This window comes from Lissotriton helveticus, chromosome 4_1 (assembly GCF_964261635.1).
Source record: "Lissotriton helveticus chromosome 4_1, aLisHel1.1, whole genome shotgun sequence".
Taxonomy (NCBI): domain Eukaryota; kingdom Metazoa; phylum Chordata; class Amphibia; order Caudata; family Salamandridae; genus Lissotriton; species Lissotriton helveticus.
Window position 1 is genome coordinate 77855976 of NC_136063.1, and position 27836 is coordinate 77883811.

Genomic DNA, 27836 nt, shown 5'->3' on the forward strand with positions numbered 1-27836 from the left:
GAGGCCGTGCTGCCGGGGGGACACTTGTGGGCTGGAGGACTGCAGCCGATGACCGGTGTGCAGTGAGGCGGGGATGCCAGGGGCATGGCAGCACGAGGACAAGGCTGGGATCTAGTAACCGGACCCAGACTGGCAAACCAGAGGCTGTGCATCAGAGTGTGAGGTGTGGTGGACAGCTGCTATATACTGCTAGTCCCTGCTGTGCCCATGGCCCTGTGGACCTTCTGGCCACCAGCTGTTGCCCCACCGACCCTGACTACTACTGTGACTGACCATGCACTTTGGTCTCTGGATGTGGCGGTGACAGGCTCGCCTGAGCCTCATGGTGAGTATGGGCCTTTGATTGTCTGAGCGATGGAAGGGAACTGATGGGTGTTCCCCATGCCTGACTGATCTTATGTAACGTCTCTTGCCCCTAGTGGTGCAGTGGCAGTGCGGCACTCGGCTACATCATTATTCAGTTGCCGGCTCACATACCGTCGCATATCCTGCAAAGGGGCCCCCCTGGACCAAGGTGAGCGAGTGTCCGATAGCCGAGTGTAGAAGAGCACTGAACTCATGAGTACAGTTACCGAGGCGGTGTCATTGCTTGCTGTAACTTGTGTGAAAGTGGCGTCTTAAGTGTCACTCATTTGGAAGTTGAATGTCACTTAAAAGTACACAGAAACAAGGGACATTTCACAAATAAGCAACTTAAAACTTGACCGCTACGACATAAAAATACTGATCATACTGGTATAAATGTGCCCGGTGTTAACCCCTGCTGCTCCATAGTGAAATATGCTAATTATAACAATTCTTTTTTTCCTCATTTGGATGACTAGATAATATAACATTATTTTCTCCCTCTTTGCACGTTAATGGGCCTATTAATTATCCAGGTGGCATGATGTATTGCTCTAATTTGGGAAAACTAAATTAAAAATGTTAATTAAAAAAAGCTCCTTAACAAAGTGCCTCTTCTAATGAAACTTGCCATTTGTGTGCCCAAATTAAGTTAAAATGTTGACCCTTAAACCATAAAACCGCACTCCTGTCCTCCAACACACTGCGATGCGCCACATCCTGTAACAAGTTAACTGCACCTCATTGGTCATCATGCACAACATGGACACACTTCTCAAATAGGATCAAAACCAGGTCTCAAGTTGGGGATACATGCGGGTAGACGGTGTCCACCCATTATATTCCATGGTGGATACTGTCCACCCTGCCAAGAATTTGTCTCCCTCTGAAATATGCTGAACTCACTCCAGTGTAATGTTTAGACACAGAGACACATACAGTAGGGCCGGCATGTTGTCTGCTTTCCTTCTGAGCGGCAGTGTGCCGGCGGCAGCAGCAGGAGGCTTTCTTATCTTGTATTCGAGCTGGGCCCTAAGCTAAGCTCAAAGTTGTGGGAACCTACCCAGCTGGACGTTGGACAGATTTTTCCTGCGTCTCTTTGTCATATGCTCCCTCCTACTCCTTTACCCTACCCCATTACCCCTCTACGCTCAAATTATTTTGCCCTCTATGTTCTTTAAATGTTTTCCCATTGAGACCTAGCTATTTGGCCAATGCCCGGTGGAGCTACCTGATAGCTATAGAGGAGATGGGTTTTTGGGACTTCCCCCTGAACTGTCACCTACTCAGCCGGACTTTGGGCAAACCTTCCTTCGTCTCTCTGCCGTTTCTCCCTCACTTATCTCGTCTTCTATGCTCTTGTAATGTTTGTCTAGCAACTGATGTAAACTGGAACTAATGTAATCTTGTAATTTTTGTGGAACCTCATGTATAACGCTCTGATACCTCCGGGTCTAGCCAGCGCTATATCAAGCTCTTAAAATAAAATAAAAATAAACATTTGACCTCCTTTTGTTCATCCTGGCTGGGAGCTATCTAGAGCCTCACATCTAGAGTCAAATGCAGTGGAGGGGAGACAAAGGCCACTGCTTGTTGTCACTTCACAGGCATGATTTTGACTTTGGTCAGTCTCTGGATATATGAGATATGCACGCACAGTAAGAATGTCAGCTGTGCTGGGCTGTTCCAGTATTTACACAAATAACAATTTAAATATCACTATTTCGTTTTATTTCTTTTATAGCCAATGCAGGGTGTCAGAGAGCTTTACATCACACGTAGACATTCAACATTTATTTACACACTTATATGATTTATTTTCAATGTACATGATGTGCGGCATAGGACAGTGAGGGTTACAAGGTGAAGGAGTCACATGTCCTTCATAGCTCGAGGATTACAATTTATGAACTGCAAGTAACAAAAGAATCGCCATGTTAAAAGCAGCAGTCCACTTACCTATCTACAAAAAATCCAAATCTGCCACCTGCTTGTTACATGATGTACTTTGCAGGAGCCACTAACTTTGATTCAGATCTCTCCAGCAAATGTGCTAACCTCCAGAATTTTCTTACCATTATTATTTCCTGAGATTTACGGGGCATACAAAGCTCGCTGCAGTAGGTGCCTTAACCCCCAGAACATATTTTAAAAAGCATACTTTGCAACCAATTAAACAGAACACATTTTTTGCCACGTTTCTCCTTGTGTCAATTTGTTTGCAGTAGAGATTTAAAAAATTTATTTAGAAATTGAGATCCAGATTTTGTGTCTGGGTTGTGCCACTTTTTTTTGCACAACCCAATGCAAAATCTCAAATGTTAAATCTGGTAATTTCCTCAAATGTACTCCTCATATACTTGCTAACCATATGTGTGTAGTCTTAAGATCTGATGTCACATCCTGTGATGTCACTTCCTGTGATGCCACTTATGATGTCAGGCACTGGGATATCAGTGCCATGATGTCATTTGCATTCTGTCTAACTTGGTTAGTCCCACCATTTCTTTTTTTTGGACTTGTTCCCTGATCAAAATAAAGACATCCTTCCAACCACATACCCTGCGCGGTGTAGCCACCTCAAATAGAGGTAGTGAGGCAGTATGAATGTTGCATTACAATCGAATACACAATGAATTGCTGTAGGGTGTTAAAACCCAATACAAATGTTAACAAAACTAAGTTCCTTGACAAAATCATACCTGTCAATACACCGATTCAGGCAGGAGACTTAGTTTTGAAGCCGAAAAGGGCTTGTTTTGGCTGTTTGTTGCCTGAAATTGCCTCTATTTCAATTGCTTCTATTTCAGTAGAAGTCAAAGGGGAGAAACATTATCTAGACAACTTTTTTTTTAAATCTCTCTCATTCATCTTGTAAAATGTTGCCATGTGCGCAAAATGCAACCTCATACTAAAGCTCCCTGATGCGTCTGTTCCTGTCTCCATAAAACTGTCTCTGCCCATTGTCCATGTGCAGTGAGGGGTGCAACAAGTGCCCCAGCAGCGGCCCCCCGGGGTGCAGAGGACACTGGGGCCCATGGGAGAATGAGACGGGCCCGAGGGAGGTGCTGCTGCTGTATGTTGTGCTAGCTGTGTGTTGACTGCCTTTTCGATGTCTGGCTGCAAATGGAAGCAGTCCTCTGTGCTCTGCTACTGATCCTGTAGATTCTCAGAGCTCTGCTGCTGACTCTGTAGCTCCTCAGTGCTCTGCTGCTGATCCTGTAGATTCTCAGAGCTCTGCTGCTGATTATGTAGCTCCTCAGTGCTCTGCTGCTGATCCTGGAGTATCCTGTGTCTCAGTCATCCTGCAGGCAGGTTCACCTGCTTTATTTACACAGCTTCTGCGTAGCTGCCAAGTTTACATATTGCTTATGGTGCCCTTTTTATGTAGTTATGAGTGACAAGCTACTAGCTGAAGTGTGACACTTTCTTCATAGTAAAATCAAGTAGCGGAGTCAATATGAAGAGCTGAATATGAGACGTTACCACCTTCTGTGCAATGATAAGCACTATACCGACTATATGTTCCATTTTAACCCCTTTAACAACCATTGTATTTAGCCTGAACCAACCCAGTCCATCCTAACTCCATGAACTGATTTAGAAACAGCTGGCCAGACCAATTGTGTTTAAACCCTGTACAAATCCTGCAGGTCTGCCTCATGCTCAATCCGCTCTCACCCTGTTTACACCCATTAGAGCCAGCCCAGGCAGGTCAAAACCACGCTAGCCCCACTTGCATCCACCAGAACCAGTGTGGCCGTGCCCGGTCCATTTTAGCCCCATTAACACCCATCAGAGCCAGCGTGGTCCTATCCAGTCTCCTCCAGTAGCTCCATTCCCAATCTGAACCAGCCAGGCCTTCCCATTGCGTTCAAACACCAGCTCAAACCATTCTAGCCCCATGTACATCGACTAGAACCACAGAGTGCCACATGGCTGTTTTTTTAGCGGCCTGCACAAAAATAAAGAAAATCGCCTAAAGCTGATATTTTTCCTCTTTTCAGTGCATACTTAAACTACAAACATAATAAGAAAGGACTTTTAAAGTGTGTGCCTTAATGATCTGTGACAGATTGACCAAACGCAGAAAAGTAGTATAAAAATAAATAACACTGCCTTTTATATAAAGTCCTGTTTATTAAGGATCACCTGTATTAAGAGTCACAAGTGCCACTGCCAGGCACAGCCAGGGTATCTCCATCGAGCGAGCAGGCAGGGCTGGAGGAAAGCAGATGGTGCTCTGCAGTTATGTTATGTTAATTGGATCTTGGTAAGAATGAGTATCTCGCCCTTTAAGGGTCTCATGGCGCTGCTGCGCGAGTTCCAACAGATATTGGCAGTGGTGGTAAGAGTGATTAGAACTAGAACATCCATGTTTTTAGCCTTTCTTTTTTTAAAGTCTGTGGTCGGTGCATGACCTGTGGTGTGTAGGGAGCAGGTTCCAGTATTGAGGGGTAGGTAAGAAAATGAGCTCCAGCCATTTCTGGCAGTGCGGGCCCTGTGGGGGAGCAACAAATGTTTCCCACCTGACCAGAGACTCCTTATTGGCCTATGCCAATTAAGTTTTCTTTGTAAGTACTGTGGCCCATTTCCATTTAAAGATTTGTGTGTTAGGCAGATGAGTTTGAAGCCTGTTTGTTTACTTATTGGTAGCTACTGTAGGTTTTTAGGATGAGGCTGGACATTGAACGTGGAGGAAGATAAAGTACAAACTGTCCTGTGGTGTTTTGTACCACCTGGAGCCGGGTACATAGCTACTCATTCATGGACGCCATTAGGGCGTTTCCATAGTCCCGGCGACTCATTATGAGTGCCTGGACTAGGGATTTCCTTAAATACAGTGGAATCCACTGGAATATGTTTCATAGGGTGCACATGATGCCGTAGCAGGTGCCTGCTATATAGTTTACGTGGTCCTTCATGGACAGTTTGTTGTCTACTATTATTCCTCGATTCCTTACTGTTGCTTTTGGGATGGGGCTTGGACCGAGACTTGTTGGCCACCAGTCGTTCGACCAGAATTTATGTGCTTTCCCAAGTAATACCACCTCTGTTTTATTTGCGTTAAGTGGTAAGCAGTTTGTCGGCATCCAGCTGCCAAAATGATTCATGCAGTTTCTAAATCTTATTTTGGTGTCTGCAAGCATGGGTCCCATGGTTATGACCAGCTGTGTCATCTGCATATAAGATGCCCTCAAATCCATATGATTTGAGGACTTTTGCCAGCGGTCAGATGTATACATTGAAAAGGGTGGGGAGGTGAATATTGCAGCGAGAGGCCGACCCTCCTCAGTCTAGCAGGCAGCTGGCTACACTAGTGCATTGTCATCAGAGGTCCATGCCACATGGACCTGAGGAGTGCCACCCCCCCTCCCTGGCAGCTGGCACCACATCATGAAAGAGCAAAACTAATTTGCCCATGAACACTAGCCAGTAAAGGTCAGTGACACTACTCTGGTGTGGTGGCACCAGTTGCCAGCAAAACAACGGGAAAGAAGCTACCCCCCAGATTCATGTAAGGGCTCTGCTCCTGGGGTAATGATTCACTCTGGATAGAATGATTATCTTGTGACTGGCAGACCAAGTGACATGGTACGGCCTTGTAAGCTGCGGCTGGGTCTGCGCTTAAATCAATGCAGTCAGCCACACCCCAGCCCATGGCGTGCTGTGGTGAAGGTTCAGTTGCAGGCTACTAGTAGTGTCACATTTTATTTTCTCGTAATATAAACTCAGAGAGAGACTAAGGCCTGCACGCAGAGTGAGTCTCAGCTGTAGCACAGAGTTCATAGCACTCGCTGCTCTGCTAATAATGCAGTTCCTCTCCTCCGTCGGTCACTGTCCTTGTCGGTGCCTCGCAGCACGCAAGTGGAGTCAAGGCGCAAGTAATGCATGTCTATGCATTTTAGTGCAGTGATGTGGACTACAACACTAAAATTACTTAGTTTAACCTCTCATGCGTGGAACTTGGGAGGGCTGCATCTGAGCACCTGAGTAGCCTTTGTGCACCTCTGACCAGTCTGTGTTGCTGCCTCCGAGTACCCTTCCCTCTCCGGTGCTCCTCTGAATCCCTGCAGCCTCAATGCACCTCTGAGGTGTTACACCTTCAGTGCTTCTTGGACCCCGGCAGCCTCAGTGCTCCTCTAAGCTCCCTGCAGCCTCAGTGCTCCTCTGAGTTCCATGCAGCCTGGGTGCTCCGCTAAGCTCCCTGCAACCACGGTGCTCCCCTAAGCTCCCTGCAGCCTGGGTGCTCCCCTAAGCTCCCTGCAACCACGGTGCTCCCCTAAGCTCCCTGCAGCCTGGGTGCTCCCCTAAGCTCCTTGCAGCCTTGGTGCTCCCCTAAACTCCCTGCAGCCTCGGTGCCCCCCTGAGCTCCATGCAGCCTCAGTGCTCCTCTGAGCTCCCTGCAGCCTCAGTGCTCCTCTGAGCTCCATGCAGCCTGGGTGCTCCCCTAAGCTCCATGCAGCCTGGGTGCTCCCCTAAGCTCCATGCAGCCTGTGTGCTCCGCTGAGCTCCCTGCAGCCTGGGTGCTCCCCTAAGGTCCCTGCAGCCTCGGTGCTCCCCTGAGCTCCCTGCAGCCTGGGTGCTCCCCTAAGCTCCCTGCAGCCTCAGTGCTACTCTGTGCTCCCTGCAGCCTGGGTGCTCCCCTAAGCTCCCTGCAGCCTCGGTGCTCCCCTGAGCTCCATGCAGCCTCAGTGTTTGTCAGCCCTCTACATTCTCAGTGCTCAACTGAGCTACCTGCAGCCTCATTTATTAATTGTATTTATTTGAAAAGTTTGATAAAGCATGAACAAGACCCATACGGGTATCGGAGCGCTGAACAGAATTGGCGAAAACAAGGGTAACAAACTGAGTCAGTAAGTGAGGTTACAACAAAGGGGGAAACAGAACCAGTTAAGAGTTGGAGGTATCAGAACAATTTTACATACCAGCCTACAATAAAGTGCACCCATGTAGTACAATAGGAATCAGAATATTAAGAAAACAAGAGCATGAGACCAAGGTGATGCTGTTAAAGTTCTTTCAAGTGTCGCAGGGATTCTGCTCCTAAACAGAACTGTGCATAGAGACTTGGAACCTCAGTGAATTAGGGTGTGCCAAAACTGACCTTTGTATCCAAAATCCCCTACCAGACTAGCAATCAGTGTCTCATTGGTTCTTACAAACCCCCAATGATTAGACAACCCAGAACATGAACTTAACCCCCAATGATTAGACAACCCAGAACATGAACTTAGTACACCTCCGGTAACGTGGAATACATGAACACTCTTTCGTTATACCAACATATCAGAACGAGGAGTAAATGAAGACACGTGCAAGTTTGAAATATTTATTTCTAATGTGGTGTTCTCAAGCGCAGTATCTTAGCTAATACAAGCAAACATATTATAAGGAACAAGGTTAACAGCATATTTACTATTCCATAAAATACAAAGGGTGAAAGCATGTAAAATGCTAAAAGGAAAAGGTCTAAATAGAACCTCAGTTTACCCTTCCTTGCTAATATATAATATATTATATCTATAGAAGGTCTCTTTGGGTTTAGAAGGGCGGGCCCATACCTCTGGTCTTAGCAGAAAAGGATCACATCATCTCCTGCACCAACTCTCTGCATGCGAATCTCCGTCAAGTGTGTATTCATGCCCTGTGCAGTGCATTATTAATCCCGCCTAAAACCCAGAGTTGGCCACAGCTGCATATGTATTATGTCTAGACCGTGCGCTGATCAAACCGAATAACAAGCGCTGTGTTGAAATAACCTTGAAAGCCTCGGCACTCACTGTACAGACATAGCTTACTAAGCAAGGCTGATATTATAAGCAAACATAATATTCTTGTGTGAAGCAAAATATTTTACTAGGCAAAAAGCTTTAATAACAAAATGTGCCTTGTGCAGAGGCTGCAGAAAAGGAAAATGGCGTTTAAACTTCTAAGAAGCTCATGCTAACATAACACAGTGTGAAGGCAAAACCTATCTACATGACACCCTCCCTTTGACCTGAGCACGGATAGAACAAATAAAGGGACAAATTTAGGAATGCAGAGTTCAAGATCGATAGTTCGAACACAAGTCTCCAATTTGGAACCTCAAAAAAAATGAGATAATAGAAAATAAAATTTGAAATAAAAGAGAAAAAAATTCAGCCCTCGGACATTGATAAAGTCAATAGGTCATGTTTTTAAAAAAAAAAACTGGGGGAAAAAACCAATATGAGTTTCCAATGAAAGGTGTCGATCAAGGAAACGAGACTGCAACGCTAACTCATCCTAATAATGAATAAGCAAAATATGCAGCAACAGCCTCCAATAGGAAGTCATTGTTCTCATCCGAAAACAATTCGGCCATCCAATTTAACAAAGGGAAAGAACATAGATGTTCTTCAGTTACCGGAGCCTCTAGCACCATCAGAGGACAACTCAGTGGGATTTCGAGAAAGCTGTGAGCCAAAAAATCTTGCGCCGCTGTGAACACATTCCAACGACCCAGTATTCCATGCATCGCTGCAGAGGCTATAATCCCTCCATCAGAACAAAGCAATTCATGAGCAACTAAGGGGCTCATAAGCTGATTATAATCCGCATCTGGAGACACCGTATTGCAGAGACACAAATCCAGGGCCCATTGAAAGTTGCAACTCAGGCAATGAAATAAAGGCTGGACGCATGTGAAGAAGGAAAATCGAAATGATAATCCATAAGCTGCACTCAATGTAGCAAGAGGCAGCGCTCCATAGTACTCAAGCATCCAGGCGCGAAGCAGCCCCAGCCGAGACAGCTCGTCTTGTGACACAGGATGTGCATCCATTTTGAAACAAACAAAACAGCAATAGTACGCCAGCATCAATAGCCAGTAATAATGGAAATCCACCGAACAGGCTGGAAAAAATAGAATGAAAGAATGCTGGAAAGACCCCGAAAATTGTTTGAAAGGAGGACACCAGGCCACTGCTCACAACTTTAAAAAAATGAGCCAACCCCGATGTGGAGGATGCATTGAAGATTGTGTGAATTAACTCACCGAAATGCAAGGGCTAATTAGTATTTAATAAGGCATGCACCTCTGTGCGGGTGTTAGCGACGTGAAGGACAAATGTTTCACGAGCAGATGTGAGGGCAACTTCTTTTTGGGTCAATAGAGCTCTTATGCGACTCATCTTATTGAACTCTGCTTTCAAGGTCGGAATCTTAGGCCAGGTGGAAACATCCAGTTTCCCATGCAGGGGTGGATACATTACATTCTTGCAGCAAGCCACACGCTCACTGACGGTAACAACATAAGCAATACCTTTTAGTAACCCATAGCAATCTTCATTGTTTAAAAGTAAATAACTCCCATTTGCAAGTAATGTGAATGTGGGAATGATTTCAGGCATAAGGGTACCTTTAAAAATACAGGCCAAATTAGGCTCGTTCTGATTACAGGAGCCGTGTAATTGGATATGTCTACACATTAATGCACAGCTTTCCAAACTTTTCATGTTGGTGACACACCCTTTTGTGAAAAATTGTTTAGGGACACGGTAACGCGAGGAAGCGCAGCGAGCGAGCCCGAACCACCTATGGTGGGTTCGGGCGCCACACCCCACACACAAACACCCCAGCCCACACACAAACCCACACAGACCACCCCACAGACACTACCCCACAATCACTACCCCACACACCCAACACTTAACCCCCCACACACACACCCCACCACACCCCCCCCCCACACACACACCCACCCCCCACACACACCGCCCCACACACACACACACCCCACACACACACACCCCACACACACACACACACCCCACACACAGAGGTCCCGATTCACAGAGCTAACTTTAGACAAAATCCTAAACGTACTACTTTTGGTATTCACAGAAGTTAGGATTTTGTCTTAAGACCGACTTAAGACAGACTTAAGTTAGGATTTTGTCTTAAGTCTGTCTTAAATTTGTCTTAAGACAAACTTAAGACAAAATCCTAACTTCTGTGAATACCAAAAGTAGTAAGTTTAAGGATTTTGTCTTAAGTTAGTTCTGTGAATCGGCCCCAGAGACTTGAGGGGCACTGTTAAAGGGTACTAGTGAGGGAATTAGTGGCGGAGGTGGCCTTTCCCTCCAACTGTCTCCCTCCCTCTCTGTCTCCCTCCCTCTCTGTCTCCCTCCCTCTCTGTCTCCCTCCCTCTCTGGCTCACTCCCTCTCTGGCTCACTCCCTCTCTAGCTCACTCCCTCGGACTGTCTCTCTCTCTCCCTCTGTCTCACTCTCTCTGTTTCACTCTTTGTCTCTCTCCCTGTCTGTCTCCCTCTGTCTCATTCTCTCTCTCTCTCTCTGTCATCCTCCCTCTCTGTCTCCCTCCCTCCCTCTGTCTCACTCCCTCCCTCTCTGTCTCACTCCCTCTTTCTCCCCCGATGCAGTTAAGAGCAAGGGTTTCCTAATTGCAAGGAAGATTTTTTTCCTCTGACGAGGCCCTGAGCGGGATAAAGCTTTTTTGGGTGCTGTATGCAGACATGGCCTTTTATCATGGCATGAAGAGGCGATAGCCACTGGTAGGACAAGGCCCTTAATGTAAAGACACGATGTGGACTGAAGGTAGTACTGTGAAAACATTGTACTCGTGCTAAAAAAAATACACATTTTGCTACTTTTTCCACATATGATAGTGATGTGCGATGTTGCAAACAGTGGCAGTGCGACCTTTCACTTATCCAGTCCCAGATGGGAGGCAGTCATCCACAAACAAACTTAAATCAAATTCATTTCCCATTGCAAAGTGGGGGAGCATGAAATTTGATCGTGAAGCAGCAGGAACCAGGGTGAAAAGCAAACCTGTGACCCCAACTCATAAAAGAAAGGTTTGGTGGAGTGAGGGAGTGGTTGTTTCTTGCACAAAAGGAACCATAGCACTGAATGTAGTCTATTCCCAGCCCAGAGAAGGAAATAAGCAAACACTACCCAGTGCTGCTTATGCTGGTGTTTGCCCACCCAGGCCTGTAGATACAATGGAAACACTGCACCTCATCTCATGTCATCTCAACATTTTCACGAAAGGTTGATGATAAACGTAGTCATTTCATTATACTTTGATAAAACTAAACATCAGTTGCAACCCTCCAGAAGGTGGCGCTATTTGATTACGCTACTCCACAACAACTGCATTATCTCATGCAATTGGGACGAGAAATATGGTGATGTAAAATACAGTAATACATAAACTAAATAAGTTTAACAGCTTGCACTGGCTCACTAAAATCTAGTCAGTCAAAGGATTGCTGGCGTTACTTACTGTGAACAGAGGATCATCAAAGTATGTCCCTAAGAAGCATGAATCTCCATTCACCCATTTTAGTTGATCTGTAAATAAATTACTGTGGTGTGGAGGAAAGGTGAGGCAGGCTCGCACTTAGTAAGTGTAAGATTGAGTGAAACATTTTACACTCTGACGCTGTTGTAAAACCCGGACATTTCTCTCCCCCCCCCCCCCGTCGTGTGTGGCAGCCGGGCCCGCTCACAGCCGCATCCGAGCACTTCACAGGTTGTTAAAGACCTTGTGCATGTGAATGAGGCTTTGTTGTTGCTTGGCCCCTTCTAAGAGCCCCTGCAGCTCCACTCTGCCGATTGCCGGCAGAAGTAATTTTATCTCATCCCGCGACACACCTACGGCTGGGGCGCGACACAGTAATGTGTCGCACCACACAGTTTGGAAAGCTGTGCATTAATGAGTGATCCGGTGTTTCAGTGCATTCTTCACCATTCAAATAAACTTCCTTTCCCTCCCTAAGGCATCTATATGTAAAAGGAAGCGACCAAGCTTCATGGAGATAAGAACTTCCAAGAGGCTTGTATCTACCAACAGCAAAGTACTTCATACAGCCCTTAAACTCAAACAGAGGGAACAGGAGAGTTATTAGTCCGTGAATAAGCCATGTTGCAGTATTGGCCTCTGCCACAGAAAACGGTAAAGGCTCTAACCTCTCAATGTGTAACATAGAAAAAGAAGCATCTTTCATCGACAGTAAGCGCTGCTTGTGAGTCAAATTAAACGGGGCAAACAATGATGATGTATTCATGTAATGCCATGGCACTTTTCTGGCCTTAAGGGCCTGCAATATCCACGCAAACTGCATAATAGATGCAACTGATTGTGGCCTTGATACAAAACAGACACTTCATCTTGCACAATATCTACAACAGATGACACAATATTATCTAATGTGTAAATGCGGGAAGAAAGTGTGTTTATGCTATTATCTACAACTGCTAGCACTTTTTCTAAATTATCTTGATCTATATCTCTAAGGCGGGTAGCCGCCTCAATCTGGGATGTTTTCCAGAATTAGTTATAAACAGCATATATCCATCTTTTAGATTGACCTTTAGCCGGGCCTTTTATAAAATCATTCAGATCAACATCGTCAGTCAGTTTAGATAAATGCAATTTCACTGACGCCAAGGTAGAATGTCTAAGCCAATTCTGACCCAATTTGCCTACAGAATAGGTTGTTACAGAATGACCACTCTCAAAACGGGGATCCACCCTGACCTGTGTAAAGCCATGAGCTAAACCCAGAAAACGATGCTGGCATGTGTCAGCACTCCTATGCCAGAGCAACCAGCCTTCGGGATCCAAACTGGATATGTTAAAGGAGGAATTGGCCATTAGATGGCACTATTGTACTTGCAATACTTCTTGGGTGAACCACTTTTTAAAAAACATTTTATCTAAATGTTCTATGTTAGTATGCTTTGACAACGCATACCATTAAAAAAAAAAAATGTATCCTTTTTTTGGGGGGAGCCCCCCACACCCCCCTTAATCAGACCCCCCAGGATATAGCGGCATGGATTAGCAAATTTAGCGGCACAAAAATGGAAATTTAGCGGCACAAAAATGGAAATTTAGCTGCAATTTTGCGGCATTATATTTGGCCATTTTTCCTACAACAAACACAGATATCTTAGTTTTTTTAGTCATTTAACAACATGAAGCTATGTATATTTGGTTTATTTACAATGTAGACACTTTGTTTCCCTCGAAAAGCAAAAGACTGCCCGTCAGCAGCCCAGGGCTGTAAAACAGCGTTACAAGCGTCCCGGGTTGCATGGGGGGGGGGGGGGGGGCTAGGACCGTCATCCCACCAGGAGCTACCAGCATCATTCACGGGAGGACGGCAGAAACTGGTCCGGCTTATGATGTTGGAAGGTTTGCCCAGCGATAGAATGGCATGGAGTTTCTTCAGGGGGAGATGCTGGAGTTTGGAGGTTCATCACTCAACAATCATTTGCGCCCTCAGCCCTCAGCTCTTCCTCAAGACCAGCGACTGTGCACTACAGCAACTCACTCTATACTGGAATTCACACTCCAACCAAACACTTAAGTTCAGCTGGACTTCTACTTGCAATCACACTCCAAATACACAGAACCAGATCCTGAAGTCGTACCTTCTCCTACCTCGCTCCTAAAGCCTGGAACAACCTGCTCTGCACATCAGAGCCGCCTCCTCAGAATTCTGCAAGAAACTAGAACTGACCCTGGTTCAGCCCACACAGCTACTGCTTCAGCTTCAGGGTACCCTCCGGGAGAGTTGTGCGCTATACAAATACACATAACGTAACCGATGCTGCATTTAAAATGAAGTTGTAAAGACATTAGTTTTTTGGTGCAAATCTGGCTCGTTTTGGAACACGTAGGGCCTCAAGAATGCTTTGTTATGGAGTGGGAGCTGTGACAGTCAGCTGGCACCGTGATTGCTTCTTCCAATCTCCAAAATAGGGTGCCACCAATGACCATAGAATATGTTAAATTGGAGAGAATCACAAGATATATGATATAATAAAAGTGCCGATTTCGCGATTTTTTTGCAAATCGCGAAATCGCGATATCATGGAGGGTCTGATTGGTGCCTTAGCAGATTATACATTTGCTTATTAACCAGTTGCGCACATTTACATTTCTTTCAGGTAGCAGGCACTCTGACAAGAAATCTTGATTCTTCTTTCACTGTGTGTCTCTCTTTAGGCTTCACAATACAGAGGACCCCTTGCCCCTTCCCTTTCAACCAGAGGCACCACAAGGTCGGCAGTAACGGCTCAGAAATGGTTGGTTTTAACAAAAAAAAAAGAAGTAGGGGAACTGCTTTGTTGTTCCTCATAGATTCCGCCCACTTCTACCTCTGGGTACATTGTAATTCCAAATTGTAGTATCCAGACATCTGTAATTGGGATTATCCTGACATCTGCAGACCCTTATTTCTTTGATAGCATTTCTTCTTGCTGCACTCCACCCAGAGGTGGACGAGCCACTGATAGGGGGAGTCAGGCTCGAGCCCGATGCCTCACTCTGGCTGAGCTCGAGGTCCTCTTGAGTTCTCGAGCCCAAAACGATCCGAACTTTAAAATGTTTTCAGCTACCACCCACACTCTAAATGAATACTCCAAGATGAGAACATTATCCTTTGATGTAAAATAGGAAAAGGAAATACTCAATGTCTGAATGGCACAATGTGGAATCAGGAAACCTAGAACTTTTTCTGCCTTCCCTGCTTGACCAAACTGATGTGATCCTAGACAAATATTTTATTTCACTGTGCCTCCTATTTTCTTTATTGCATTTAAGAGTGCTTTGAAATACATGAGTTCAAGGTGTGTACTATCTTGTGTCGGATTGAAAGACTATAATGTTGCTCCATGAAAGAATCAAGGCCACCTACATGGTACACATGGCAACTGACTTGCCTTTTAATTCACTAATGGCAATGCAGTCATGGCTAAGGCCAGGGGGCATGACCATTTTGAAGTTCATGTTTAATAAATCCCTCGCAATGCAGTGATATCATCTGATGTACTACGTTGAAACATTTCTATCTGCTAAAGAAATGCACTCTTTGGAATGTTGAAGTGCAGGAGCACTTAAAACCCAGACAGAGAGTCGGCTCGGCTCTTGCAACTAATTTGGTTGTAAATCTGTGTTGCCTCGCCCGCCCCTTTGTCCGAATATGACGTTGAAATCTGCAATGATTTGTATCCACAGCCTGCCCAACGTGATGCATATTTACTCCCCACGCCCATAGCCTTATTAATGCAATAGCAAACTATAAAACCCAAGGAATGAAACACAGAAGGAAGGGAAATCCATTCTGAAAGGTTCATCTGAACAACACCGGCAAAATGACAATGTAACTGTTCAATAGTGTTCATAGCGCCTAACACTGAGGCCCGTGTATGCATTTATTAAGTGTGGGCTGTTTTCAAGACCACAGGACATGATGTCGGACTTTTCATCAGAAGGGGGCTCCTAGGAGCAATATGCAAAGACCTATTCAGATGAGACAAATGCACCTGTGGTACCCGGTGATTGAGTTTCTATTTAATGATTATGGCCTAATCAGACCCCCCAGGATATAGCGGCATAACGGCATGCATTAGCTTTTGTAAAAATGCAGCGACCAAAGAGCCGATTTCGCGGGCACTTTTGTAAAAATCGCGGCATTTTAACAAAAGTGCCGATTTCGCGATTTGTTTGCAAATCGCGATATCCTGGAGGGTCTGCCTAATCTTCCCTTAATTAAGAGGAGTGACATTATACAGGATACATTATACTTCGTTGTTCAGCCTTTTGTTGTTCCGGCCGACGTTGTTCATCAGTCTTCGTTATTCTCTCCTCGTTGTTCAGGTGAGTCGTGGTTCAATCATCGTGGTTTAGGATGTTTCCCATTTGCCACCACAGGTAAAACTGGTCCACTGGGAACTCAGTCCGTCCAAATTATGGGCAAAAAAAACGTTGGATATGTCAAGTGTTGTTTTAAAACGTTTACGCACAAGACCATCCACAAGAGCAGAACCGTGGATATTCTGTACTGCACAGGTACGGCAATGTAAGTTTAAATGCCGGTAATCCAATACCAAACGGTACGAGCCGTCAGGCTTGGTCACAGTAAAAAGAGGGTTATTCATCGGTGACACACAAGTTTCAATTACACCTTGATATTCCAATTGTTCAAGGATTTCCGCGACGGAAGCCTTAGCTTCACGTCGGATAGGATATTAAGGTTGAGGCTGTGGCATAGATCGCAGAGGAATCTCTTGGTGTGGGGATAATTTATCCCACCCACAATGTGTACGGTACAAAGCTGGCGCTAGAGCCTTAGCCCGCTCTTCTGCAAAATGCAGCGCATGCTCTTTCGAGATTGTGTGCTCGAAACTAGGGAGGATCACCTCCTCCCCTTTCGGCGCTGCGAGCACAAAAGGTGGGGGCCAGTCAGCCTCCGCTAACAAAATGTCATAGGTAGTCGTAAGATTTTCCCAAAATACCCCTTTTATGGTACGTTGTATGTCACCTTCAATTAAAAGGACTACTTTATAAAGTCTATCAGGGAGAGCTACTCTAGTATCAGCTGTCTCTACAACAACATATCGGTCAGTCGCTGTCACCTTCTGTAGTGGACGCAGGGTCTCGCAAATTATGGTAATCTCCGCCGCGCTGTCCAGCAAGGTCGGAGCCCATGTCTGATTCTAAAGCTGCGTTCTCACTATCTGTGGCATATCTAGCTGTTAAAGCGGCAACTTTCTTTTTCTGAAACTGGGGTCTTTTGGTGTTGAATCGTCCTTCTTGCCTTTACTGTCTTTCGGGCAGGGCTGGTCGCGTCCCGGCTAGTCACCCCGACCTCTGCCACCTCCTCCACCACTGGTCGATGAGGCCGATGAGTCCTGAAAAGAACAAGGAGAGCGTTGTTCAGAAACCTGAAAACTTTCAGGTGATTTTATCGTCACGCAATCGCGCAAGTCATAAACACGTTCTGTAGAAGCAGGGACTGGAGAAGCAGGACGAGACTCCTGTTTCTGCTGTTGTTGTTGTTGTTTACCCTGTTTTTTCGGCCAATTTTGCTTTTTAGCCTTGGGCTGTTCGTCAGTCTCTGATTTCTGCCCTTGGGGTTGCTTTTTCTCCTTAGTGTAAAATGGCTTGACTCTCAAACTATTGCGGCCCACGGTCTTATAAGCCGCCACAATAATTGTTGGTAACTGACCGGGTTTATCTGCATCGGGTACTGCCTGCATCTCCCTTGACATTTGCAAGTACGAGATCGGAAACTACGTCAAAACTGCCGCATAGGCGCATACCCAATTGAACCGCAGCCTCAGGTCCGTGCTCATCTTGAACACGCTTCACGACCGTTGGAAGGACAGTCATTGACGGAGTGCCAAAGCACCGCGTATACACTGCCGCAAAGATCTTACCCCATGACTCACAGTCCCCAACTTCTGGGATCAAGTCCTTAGGCAAGCTAATTGTCAGAATCCTGTGTTTCTCACCAGGAGTCGTGTTAGGAAATATTGCTTCCAGCTGGTCAAACTTCTCGGCAAGCCAGAAAAGAAAATCATCCTTATCCTGGGGGCGCTTGCCCATCACAACGTTTACCATCACAGGACTAAGCTTCAATCCGCCTTGTCCGGCTGGAAGCGCCGCAACACCTGGGGCCCCGCCCGGGAGATTGCGAGTAATGTATTGCACTAACAACCTAATCACGCTAATTGCGACTACATGTAGTCGCCGTATATCAGCAAGGGGACACGCCCTGTGTTGAAGATGAGGTGTAAATCCTACCAAAACAGGCCAAGTAGCGCCTGGAATGGATAAGGGACCTAATCTCAGATTTGCCAAAGTGTGGGGTAGGGCGCCATTAAACCAAACTCTGTGCAGCCAAGCATTAATCGGAATTTCCTGTGTCCGATATGGAGTATAGTCCTGAGGCACGGCAGTGGCAGTGTACGTGTCGAACACAATAGAGTTTGCATTCACAGCCGGGAAGGTCACCCACGAATAAAAAATGTCGTAAGGGTAAGCCACCTCTGCACTCACCACCATAATTACAGCCATGCCATCCACGGGGACATTATAAGTCTGCATGTGATTGCGCACCGCAATGTGACTATGTTGCGGAATGTCCACCCCGGCCATAGTGACGCAGAAAGAAAAAGGTACAATAAAAACTATGTAGCACAACTGGGTAGTAATTCAAGGAAACCGATTTGAAAGATTCAAGCTTCAAAAGACCTATGTAAGTATAGGTAGGTTTATCCAACACCACTGTCTTCCGGAAACAACAGTGAAGGTGTTAAGGACTGACCGAAGTACTACTCAAGTGTCATGTAATAAGACCACCAACGGTTGGGCGCCATGTCGCAGGGAATCTGCTCCTACACAGAACTGTGCATAGAGACTTGGAACCTCAGTGAATTAGGGTGTGCCAAAACTCACCTTAGTATCCAAAATCCCCTACCAGACTAGCAATTATTTTCTCATTGGTTCTTACAAACCCCCAATGATTAGACAACCCAGAACATGAACGTAGTACACCTCAGGTAACGTGGAACACATGAACACTCTTTCGTTATACCAACATATCAGTCCAGAAAGAGGAGTAAATGAAGACACGTGCAAGTTTGAAATATTTATTTCTAATGTAGTGTTCTCAAGCGCAGTATCTTAGCTAATACAAGCAAACATATTATAAGGAACAAGGTTAACAGCATATTTACTATTCCATAAAATACAAAGTATGAAAGCATGTAAAATGCTAAAAGGAAAAGGTCTAAATAGAACCTCAGTTTACCCTCCCTTGCTAGTATATTATGTCTATAGAAGGTCTCTTTGGGTTTAGAAGGGCGGGCCGATACCTCTAGTCTTAGCAGAAAAGGATCACATCATCTCCTGCACCAACTCTGCATGCAAATCTCCAAGTGTGTATTCATGCCCTGTGCAGTGCATTATTAATCCCGCCTAAAACCCAGAGTTGGCCACAGCTGCATATTATGTCTAGACCGTGCACTGATCAAACCGAACAACAAGCACTGTGTTGAGATAACCTTGAAGGCCTCGGCACTCAGTGTACAGACATAGTTTACCAAGCAAGGCTGATATTATAAGCAAACATATTATTCTCGTGTGAAGCAAAATATTCTACTAGGCAAAAAGCTTTAATAACAAAATGTGCCGTGTGCAGAGGCTGTAGAAAAGGAAAATGGCGTTTAAACTTCTAATAAGCTCATGCTAACATAACACAGTGTGAAGGCAAAACCTATCTACATGACACAAGAGTAGCCGTTTGACAAGTTACTTGAAAGATGCTGTGGAAGGATCGCATCTGATCTTGGAAGGCAGGGAGTTCCAGATTCTTGGAGCAAGACCGGTGAAAGTACGATTGAAAGATCTTTTCTTTTTGAACCTTTGTGGTTTCAAGAGTAGAGTGGATGTACTTGTAAGGTTCCGTCCAGAGCCCGAAAGTTCAATTGCTCATTGCTCCTCTGAGCTTCTGCAGCTTCAGTGCTCCTTTGAGATCCTATGCAGCTTCGATGCTCCTCTAAGTTCCATAAAGCCTCAGCGGCCTTCTGAACCCCTGGAACCTCATTGGTCCTGTGAACCCCATGCAGCCTCTGAGCTCCCCACAGCCTCAGTGCTTCACGGAGCTCCATGCAGCCTCTGTGCTCCTCTGATCCCCCTGAAGCCTCTGTTCTCCTCTGAGCTCCCTGCAGCATCAGAGGAGCACTAAACACTGGAAACGCTAGGATAGAAATTGGTCGATAGTTTTCTGGTTGAGCTGCGTCAAGCGAGGGTAGTTTCAAAAGAGGGATGATTTTCACGTGTTTCCATGGGTCATATGAGAGAGGAGATATCACTGATAGATGGGCCACCAACCCCACATGAGATTGCGGCTGGATATTACTTAGAAGGAAGATAAGGGATCACTGAGAATTGGCTAAGGACCCTGATTGGTTAGTCATTTCTGTACCTCTCACTTACACAAACATGTTAATTGGTCACAGACAAGTGCATACACTATACTGATCTTGTATTGTACCTTTGTAATCACTGTATTCATTCAATGTTCTTTTTCAAATCGTCTCACACTGGAACTTAGCCAAACCTCAAGAAAAGGTGAGTCTAATCGTGAGAAACTGGAACCGTACTAACATCAACACATATTGTAAACTTCTGGCAACAACAATGCCGACTGAGCAGTCCCTAGTCAAACAACATGAAGAAAGTATTAAATCCTGGATAGTGGCCACCAGCCACAGTTATACCCCTCGTCGCAAAGTCATAATGGCTAGATGCCCCAGCGCTCAGAGATGGTTCTCAGAAGAACTAAAACTTTAAAAATTAGCTCTACACAGACCGGAATATATGTGGAGACGGAACTACTCTCCAGATAAAAAAGATATCTACCAAGTGCAAGTTAGACAGTATAAAAACTATCTTACAAACCAAGGCCACCTATTTCTCCCAAAAAATTCAGAGTTCAACAAATAAATCCAAATACATATTTGCAATTATTGCAGAGCTATCCAATCCGGACAGAGTCATGGTCAAATTAGCTCGTACCCAGATACTATGTAATTCCCTGAACACCTTTTTTATTGATAAAATCATCACCATAAAAACCAGTATCCCTCCATACTCCCCCCCCCCCTCACCCCCCCTTCAAACTCAGCCAGCTGCTCTTAGGAACACTTTCTCCCTGCACCAGTCCCCCCCCCCCTCCCCCTATTAGCAGAGAAGCCTTTCTGGACCTGTTGATGAAATTTAAATCTCACCAGCTGATAGTAGCCCCCCGCACATTTTGAGGGAAGCTTTTCTCACCTGCCCTGACCCCTCATTATTGAACAACTTGCTTATCCGGATTGTGATTCCCAAAGCTTTTAAAGAGTCTGAAATAGTTCCAATTGTTTAGAAAACGTGGGCAGACCCCTGTTTTCTAAACAATTCCTTGACTCCCATTAAGCGGGCTTTCGGCCTTCTCATTCTACGCAGGCACTTATTCTGACTGTACTAGACGAATTAAGGAAAGAAGCGGATAAGGGCACTAATCAGGCCCTGGTGCTTCTAGACCTCTCGGCGGCCTTCGACGTGGTCAACCATGAATTCCTGGTGGACTGAGTCAGGGATTCAGGGCCTGGCCCTTAAATGGCTCACGCCCTTTTTACATTACAATTCTCAATCAGTCCGGCTCTCCCAATTCACTGCCTCTGAAGTCAAACTGACATGTGGTGTGCCGCAGGGATCTTCCCAGTCTCCCCACTTATTCAAATTATACCTCTTTCCAATAATTCAGTCCTTAGGTGAAAGAAAGGTGAGTATTTTCAACTCTGCAGACCATCTTCAATTGATCTTTACCATCGATAAGTCTGCCTCTTCCATCACCAACTTTCAGACAACCTTGCGACACATAAGTAATTGGATGAGCAGCAATCACCTAAAATTGAACTCCGATAAAACAGAACTGATCTTAGTCGGGGGCCCTTCAAACCCCTGGAATCCGAATTTTTGTAATTTCCCACATTGACTACTCAAACTCACTTTATTTAGGCCTCCCGGTATGTTTAACAAGAAGACTGCAATGGGTACAAAATCCGGTTGCTAGAATGATCTATAGTCAGCCGATATGGCACCATATTACCCCCTTAAATGAAGAAGATCCACTGGCTCCCTGTAGCAGAACACTGACCATTCAAGATGGGATGTCTCCTCTTTAAATCTCTCCACGGCACATGCCCGAAATTTGTATCCACCCGGGTTCAAAGATATGTTCCTAGACCGGGAACTTAGGTTGTCCCATCTTAACCTCTTGGCTACCCCTTCTTTCAAAAGCTAGAGACTAGGTGGATCAAGATTCGCCATCCTGGCCCCTCACTTTTGGAATTCTCTTCCAACAAATATCAGATCCACTACAATTTACCCTCAATCCAGGAAACTTTTAAAAACGTCCACCAGGCCTATAACTGAATTAAGGTAAGAGAAGACGAAGAAAGATCTGCCCCGTGTTTAATCAGTAATAGGCTCTTCAAGAGTCCCAATTTTTTTCAAAAGTCGTCCATTTAGTGCTCACCAAAGTATTAGTGCCACATTAAATTCAAACAAGAACACATTCAAGTTTATAAAAAATACGTCATTTTTATTTTTATTTACTTCATATTTTAAAGTGCATCTAGGCATATTAATTTATTTATACATTTCAATACAATAAGATAAAAGACACACACCCCATCAACAACCAATCTTCCAGCATTCAAACTCGAACACATTCATGAATCACTAACAGACATTCACATACATAATTCATTCATTCGCTCAGACAGGGATTTAGGGAATAGTGCTCTGAGAACATCCTGAACATGTCCTCTCAGCCATAGGCCGGAGAAAAAAAATCGGGACTCTTGAAGAGCCTATTACTGATTAAACACGGGGCAGATCTTTCTTCCTCTTCTCTTACCTTGATTATTTCCCCTGCTGATCTGCCTCATATCCTACCCAGGGGCCCCTTCCTTTGTGATTTATTGGATACTATAACTGAATTAGCTAGCGGCAGGATTCCTTTGACCCCTAGCGTGAAGAAACCGTTTGGTGTACGTGCGCTCTATAAGCACTTTTAACAGAACAAGTTACCTCTGAAATCACTGGCACATCTAGTGTTCACTTTAAATTGTATTGAATCATAAAGCGCCTCAAGGTCAGAATAGGCCTGATGTGGGTTAAAGAAATAAAACCTGGAAAAACATTTCTCCACCTTCATGGTTTGAGACTGAGCAAGAATATACGAGCACTCTTGATCTGCAGTTAAAGTGGCAGACGTCATCCTGGCAGCACGCTACTCCTCTGCCAAGGCTGATGGTGTTGCTTGGTGGGCTGATGAAGTTGATGATTTCTGCCCCGTGCCTACACCTCGGGCACATGTCATATCATACCCTACGTGGTTGTAGATCTGAGTTATCTCTGGAAAGTGCTATATTCTCTGTGGACTATCAACTTTGGAATGTCCATGTTTCTTCCTTGGAATGTGTGGAATGCATAGAGAGATGGGAAATAATTTTTGGGGGAATGTCTGTACAAAGAGTGAGAGACTTAGTGGCAAAATGGTTGTGTAGAAAATGTATGCATGAAGGGTTGTCTTGGATTAGTCTAGGGATTGTGTTTGTGTGTTCAGGGCCAGGTCTCTATTTTGAGTTTTCAAATTCCTCTCACTACTAAGGTAACAGCATTTAGACCATGCAGGAGGGAGGTGATCAGACACTCCCGGTCATGCTCAGTCTTAGTGAGGTGACTCATTGCCCAGCAGTCAACTCTATGGTGAGCATGCTCAGTTGTTCCTGGGTGATGTAAGTGTCATCCACCCAGATGCCCATGAACCTTTATCGCACCTCTTACCCCAACCCCTATTCCCCTGGAACAGCATGGTGCTATGGTGGGAAAAGATTGCTGATGGGTGTGAGCCTTGTCAAGGCTGGGGAGGCTCTCATGGTCGTGGATTCTTTTCTGGTGAGAGAAGGATGTTGTCTACCGTTCCTCACAGTATCAGGCCTTGGCTGTCTTGGATCCCACATGTGCTCTGTGAGGTAGGGCTGCCTGTGTTGGGATCATAAATCATTCTTGGCTTTGTACTCCCATGTATGCTTGCATGATTTATAATTCACTGATGTGTCTTTTACTTGTAGTGGATTAATAAATATAGAATATATTCCACCAGAGATCAATTGTCTGTGTCTGTTCTCTGTTGGTTGATTTATGCTTCCTTACCCAGTTAGTCAATGAGTTCAAGAAGAGAAAGTTTCTCTGGAATTCTGAAATGGCATTGCACGTCATCACATCGCTGCTTTATGGGTGATAACTAACTTGCCTTAGGACAGTGTGGGTTTGCAATTTTATGAAACAAGTCCCTAGATTTGAAATACTGCTAATTTATTCAGCGAAGGAATCCAGTATTACTTGCATTATGGAAGTTTACTTCACAAAGTCAGTAAAGATCCTGGAGGCGTTCCAGTGGTGCTTCCAGTGATCTGGTATTTGGAGTCTGAATCACTGCAGGGACCGTTCACACACTCCACTAGTCCTAGCAGTTACTGGTCAATCTTGGGAGTAGTGGTGCTGTAGCTGGGCAAGCAACCAGTTAAGTGTCATTTTTAGGGGCACACGTTCTTTCAAAACTGAACAGTCTGATCAGTTCTGATCTGATAGGCAGAGGCTCCAACTGGACCAGTTCCAATCAGAAAACTGTTCTTTACATGTATGCTCTAGCTGTTTCTCTGTCTTTTATAGTCCCTTTCAAAGCAGATACCTGATTGAATTCCCACCCTGACATAGAGTTGTTTCTCATTCACAGAATCAAAGAACCTGATGAAGAGACCTGCAGCTCACGGCACCAGAAAAGCCCTTGGCAGCATCACCAGATGATCCATTGTATCGGTGTTTAGAGTGAGAAAACGCTCAGCTAGAGGGTGGACCTGGAAACACACCCTACGGTTTACTTTCAGGGGATAAACACAGTCCTCATGTGAGAAAAAGCTCACGCAGAGCTCATCTTTATGGACAGTTTAAAAGATCCACACCAGAGATCATCTCTTGGAGTAAACCTTTGTTCTGAATTTATACCTCTGATAAGTACCTCAGAAGTTCTGTTCTAGTGAGAAAAAAACTATTGCAGATTGGGAGAAATGCTTCGCTCAGCACTCCCACAATTGTAATTCTAATGCGAAATTAGAGCAGTTAATCTGAATATCCTGAGTATAAGCCATACCAGTGTAAGGAGTGTGAGAAAAGCGTGACGCCCAGAACAGCTCTGTAGAAATATCAGAGAATGCTTACCAGACCGAATATCTAGCAGTATATGGAATGTGGATAAACCTGAACTGAGGGTACTTCACTGCACAGGCATTATATAGTTCCTTCTGAGGATAGGTCATACCACTGTGCGGAATGTGGGAAAAGCTCCACTGAACCAAAGAAGCTGTTGAGAGACCAGAGAGTCTATACAGGTGATGAACACTATAATTGTCAAGAATGTGGGATTAGCTTCACTGAGAATGGCGCACTGGTAAAGCACCAGATAATCTGTGCTGGTGAGAAACCCTTTCAGTGTAATGCATGTGGGATAAACTTCCATGACAAGAAATCACTGTTGTCATATAGTCCATACTGGTTAGAAACCATGTGACTGTACAGAAAATGGAAAAATATTAACTGATCAGGGCACACTGGTGAAGCATAAGATAATGTGTGTGTAACCCTATCAGTGTACTGAGTGTGAGAAAATCTTCATTTGATATAGCATACAGTACATTCATCGGAGTATCCATACTGGTTAGAAGCCCTATCACTGTACAGAATGTAGGAATTGCTTCAATGAGAACGGCATACTGATGATGCATCAGACAACCCATTCCGCTGATAATCCCTATCAGTGTATATAATGTGAGAATCGCTTCACTGCAAAGAGCAAACTGTTGGTGCATCAGAGACTTCATAATTGGAAGAAACCCTATCAGTGTACAGAACGTGGGTAAAGCTTTCCTGAGAAGAGCACATTTTTGAAGCATCAGAGATGCCACACTGGTGAGAAACCCTATCGGTGTACAGAATACAGGAAAACCTTTACTGTGAAAAGCCCTTTGTTGAAACATAAATAATCTTCACTGGCGAGAAACCCTTTCAATTTACAGAATGCAGGAAAATCTTTACTTCGAAGGGCATGCGGTTGAATCATCGATAATCCACACTGGTGAGAAACCCTATCATTGCACCAAATGCTGGAAAAGCTTTACTATGAAAAGCAGTTTGTTGAAGCATCAGAGAATCCACACTGGTGAGAAACCCTATCAGTGTACAGAGTGCGGTAAAAGCTTTACTGTGAAGGGTGTGCTGCTTCAGCATCAGAAAATCCATACTGGTGAGACACCCTATCAGTGTACTGAATGCAGGAAAAGCTTTACTGTGAAGAGCTCATTGTTGAAGCATCAGAGAATCCATACTGGTGAGAAACCCTATCAGTGTACTGAATGCAGGAAAAGCTTTACTGTGAAGAGCTCATTGTTGAAGCATCAGAGAATCCATACTGGTGAGAAACCCTATCAGTGTACAGAACACGGGAAAAGCTTTACTGAGAACGGTACCCTGTTGAAGCATCAGAGAATCCATACTGGTGAGAAACCCTATCAGTGTACAGAATGCTGGAAATGCTTTACTGAAAAGAGCACATTGTTGAAGCATCAGAGAATCCATACTGGTGAGAAACCCTATCAGTGTACAGAATGCTGGAAATGCTTTATTGAGAAAAACAATTTGTTGAATCATCATAGAATCCATACTGGCGAGAAACCCTATTTGTGTACTGGATGTGGAAAAAGGTTCACTCAGAAGATCTCACTGTTGAAGCATCAGAGAATCCATACTGGTGAGAAACCCTATTTGTGTACTGAATGTGGAAAAAGGTTCACTCGGAAGATCTCACTGTTGAAGCATCAGAGAATCCATACAGGTTAGAAACTGCATTGGTGCACTTAATGGGGGAGAGGCTTCACAGAGAAGAAAGCTTTCTTAAGACAATAAATAACCCACACTGGTGAGAAACCGTGTCCATGCAGAGAATGTGAGGAAAGCTTCACTGACAACAAATCCCTGTCAGAGAATCCGTACTGATGAGAAATCTTTTCATTGTTACGAATCTAGGGAAAACTTCACTCATATTCCCTCATTAAAGGCAATTCATGGTGGCAAACAGGAGAAATCTTGACAAGAAAGCAGACATTGTAAAATAATCAGAGAATCTGTTTATTGTAGAATTGTCATAGTCTAGAATGTGGAATACTAGTGAAGCAAGATATCAGCATTTGGGAGATAGAATGGATACAAAAGCGAATCCAGAAGTCAGATCCAAAATACAATAAGAGTCCCCTCTTTTACCTGATGTATTCTATTATTTGACAATTTCTTCATATTATAAACATTGCAATCTTGCCCTGAACAGGGGCACGTGACAGGGAAATATAATTGTGTGTAATTGTTGAAAGTATGAAGGCAAAGATCATCATCGCCATGGTGTCAGACCAAGAGCTTTTTTAAAGTCCGCATTACCCCATACACTCACTTTTTAATATTCCCTCCCCATGACAACTGTTTATCCTTTTTTTAAAATACTACTTATATCATGAATTTGAATGCACACATGTAGACACACATCTGTGAAAATGAATGTGCAAAAACATGTTATTTGGAACAACAAAGCAAGATTCAAACATTTCTGTGACAAAATTCCATGTTAAAGCTTCAATGCAATGCAACTCACTTGAGAAAATATTTACAACTAATTCTCATGAGAAAACATAATGACATATGAAGATCTGTAACATGTAATATGCTGTATCATTGTGTTTTTTTAAAGACTTATTTTATTTTATGAGTGGGTGAAATGCTATAATGTTTGGCTGTATGCAGTAAAAAGCCAAAGGCAATGCTTAATTATTTAGATAAGTACGAGAGACTTTTTTGTGCAGGCTTTCCCCCCCCCCTACACTTTTTGCGCTACTATTAATGGATTTAGTGCTGGGTAATGACTGTGTAGTGCCTGTGGACCCTGCATTTCTGGCCTCTTTGCATGTACTCTGACCCTTAAAAGTATTTGTTTATTTGGCCTATCTCCAATTGACATAGGTTTTCTGATACATTGGACCCTAATGT

General features: G+C 44.5%; 1 protein-coding gene across 1 annotated transcript in view; it reads left to right on the forward strand.

Moving 5' to 3' along the window:
• Positions 1-27622, forward strand: part of LOC144828365 (uncharacterized) — a 47173-nt gene extending 19551 nt beyond the window's left edge. Inside the window, exon 4 of the mRNA XM_078686479.1 lies at positions 24487-27622. Coding sequence (XP_078542605.1) covers positions 25824-26642 — 819 coding nt within the window. The 5' untranslated portion in view covers positions 24487-25823 and the 3' untranslated portion in view covers positions 26643-27622. The remainder of the gene's footprint in view (positions 1-24486) is intronic.
• Positions 27623-27836: the final 214 nt, after the last annotated feature.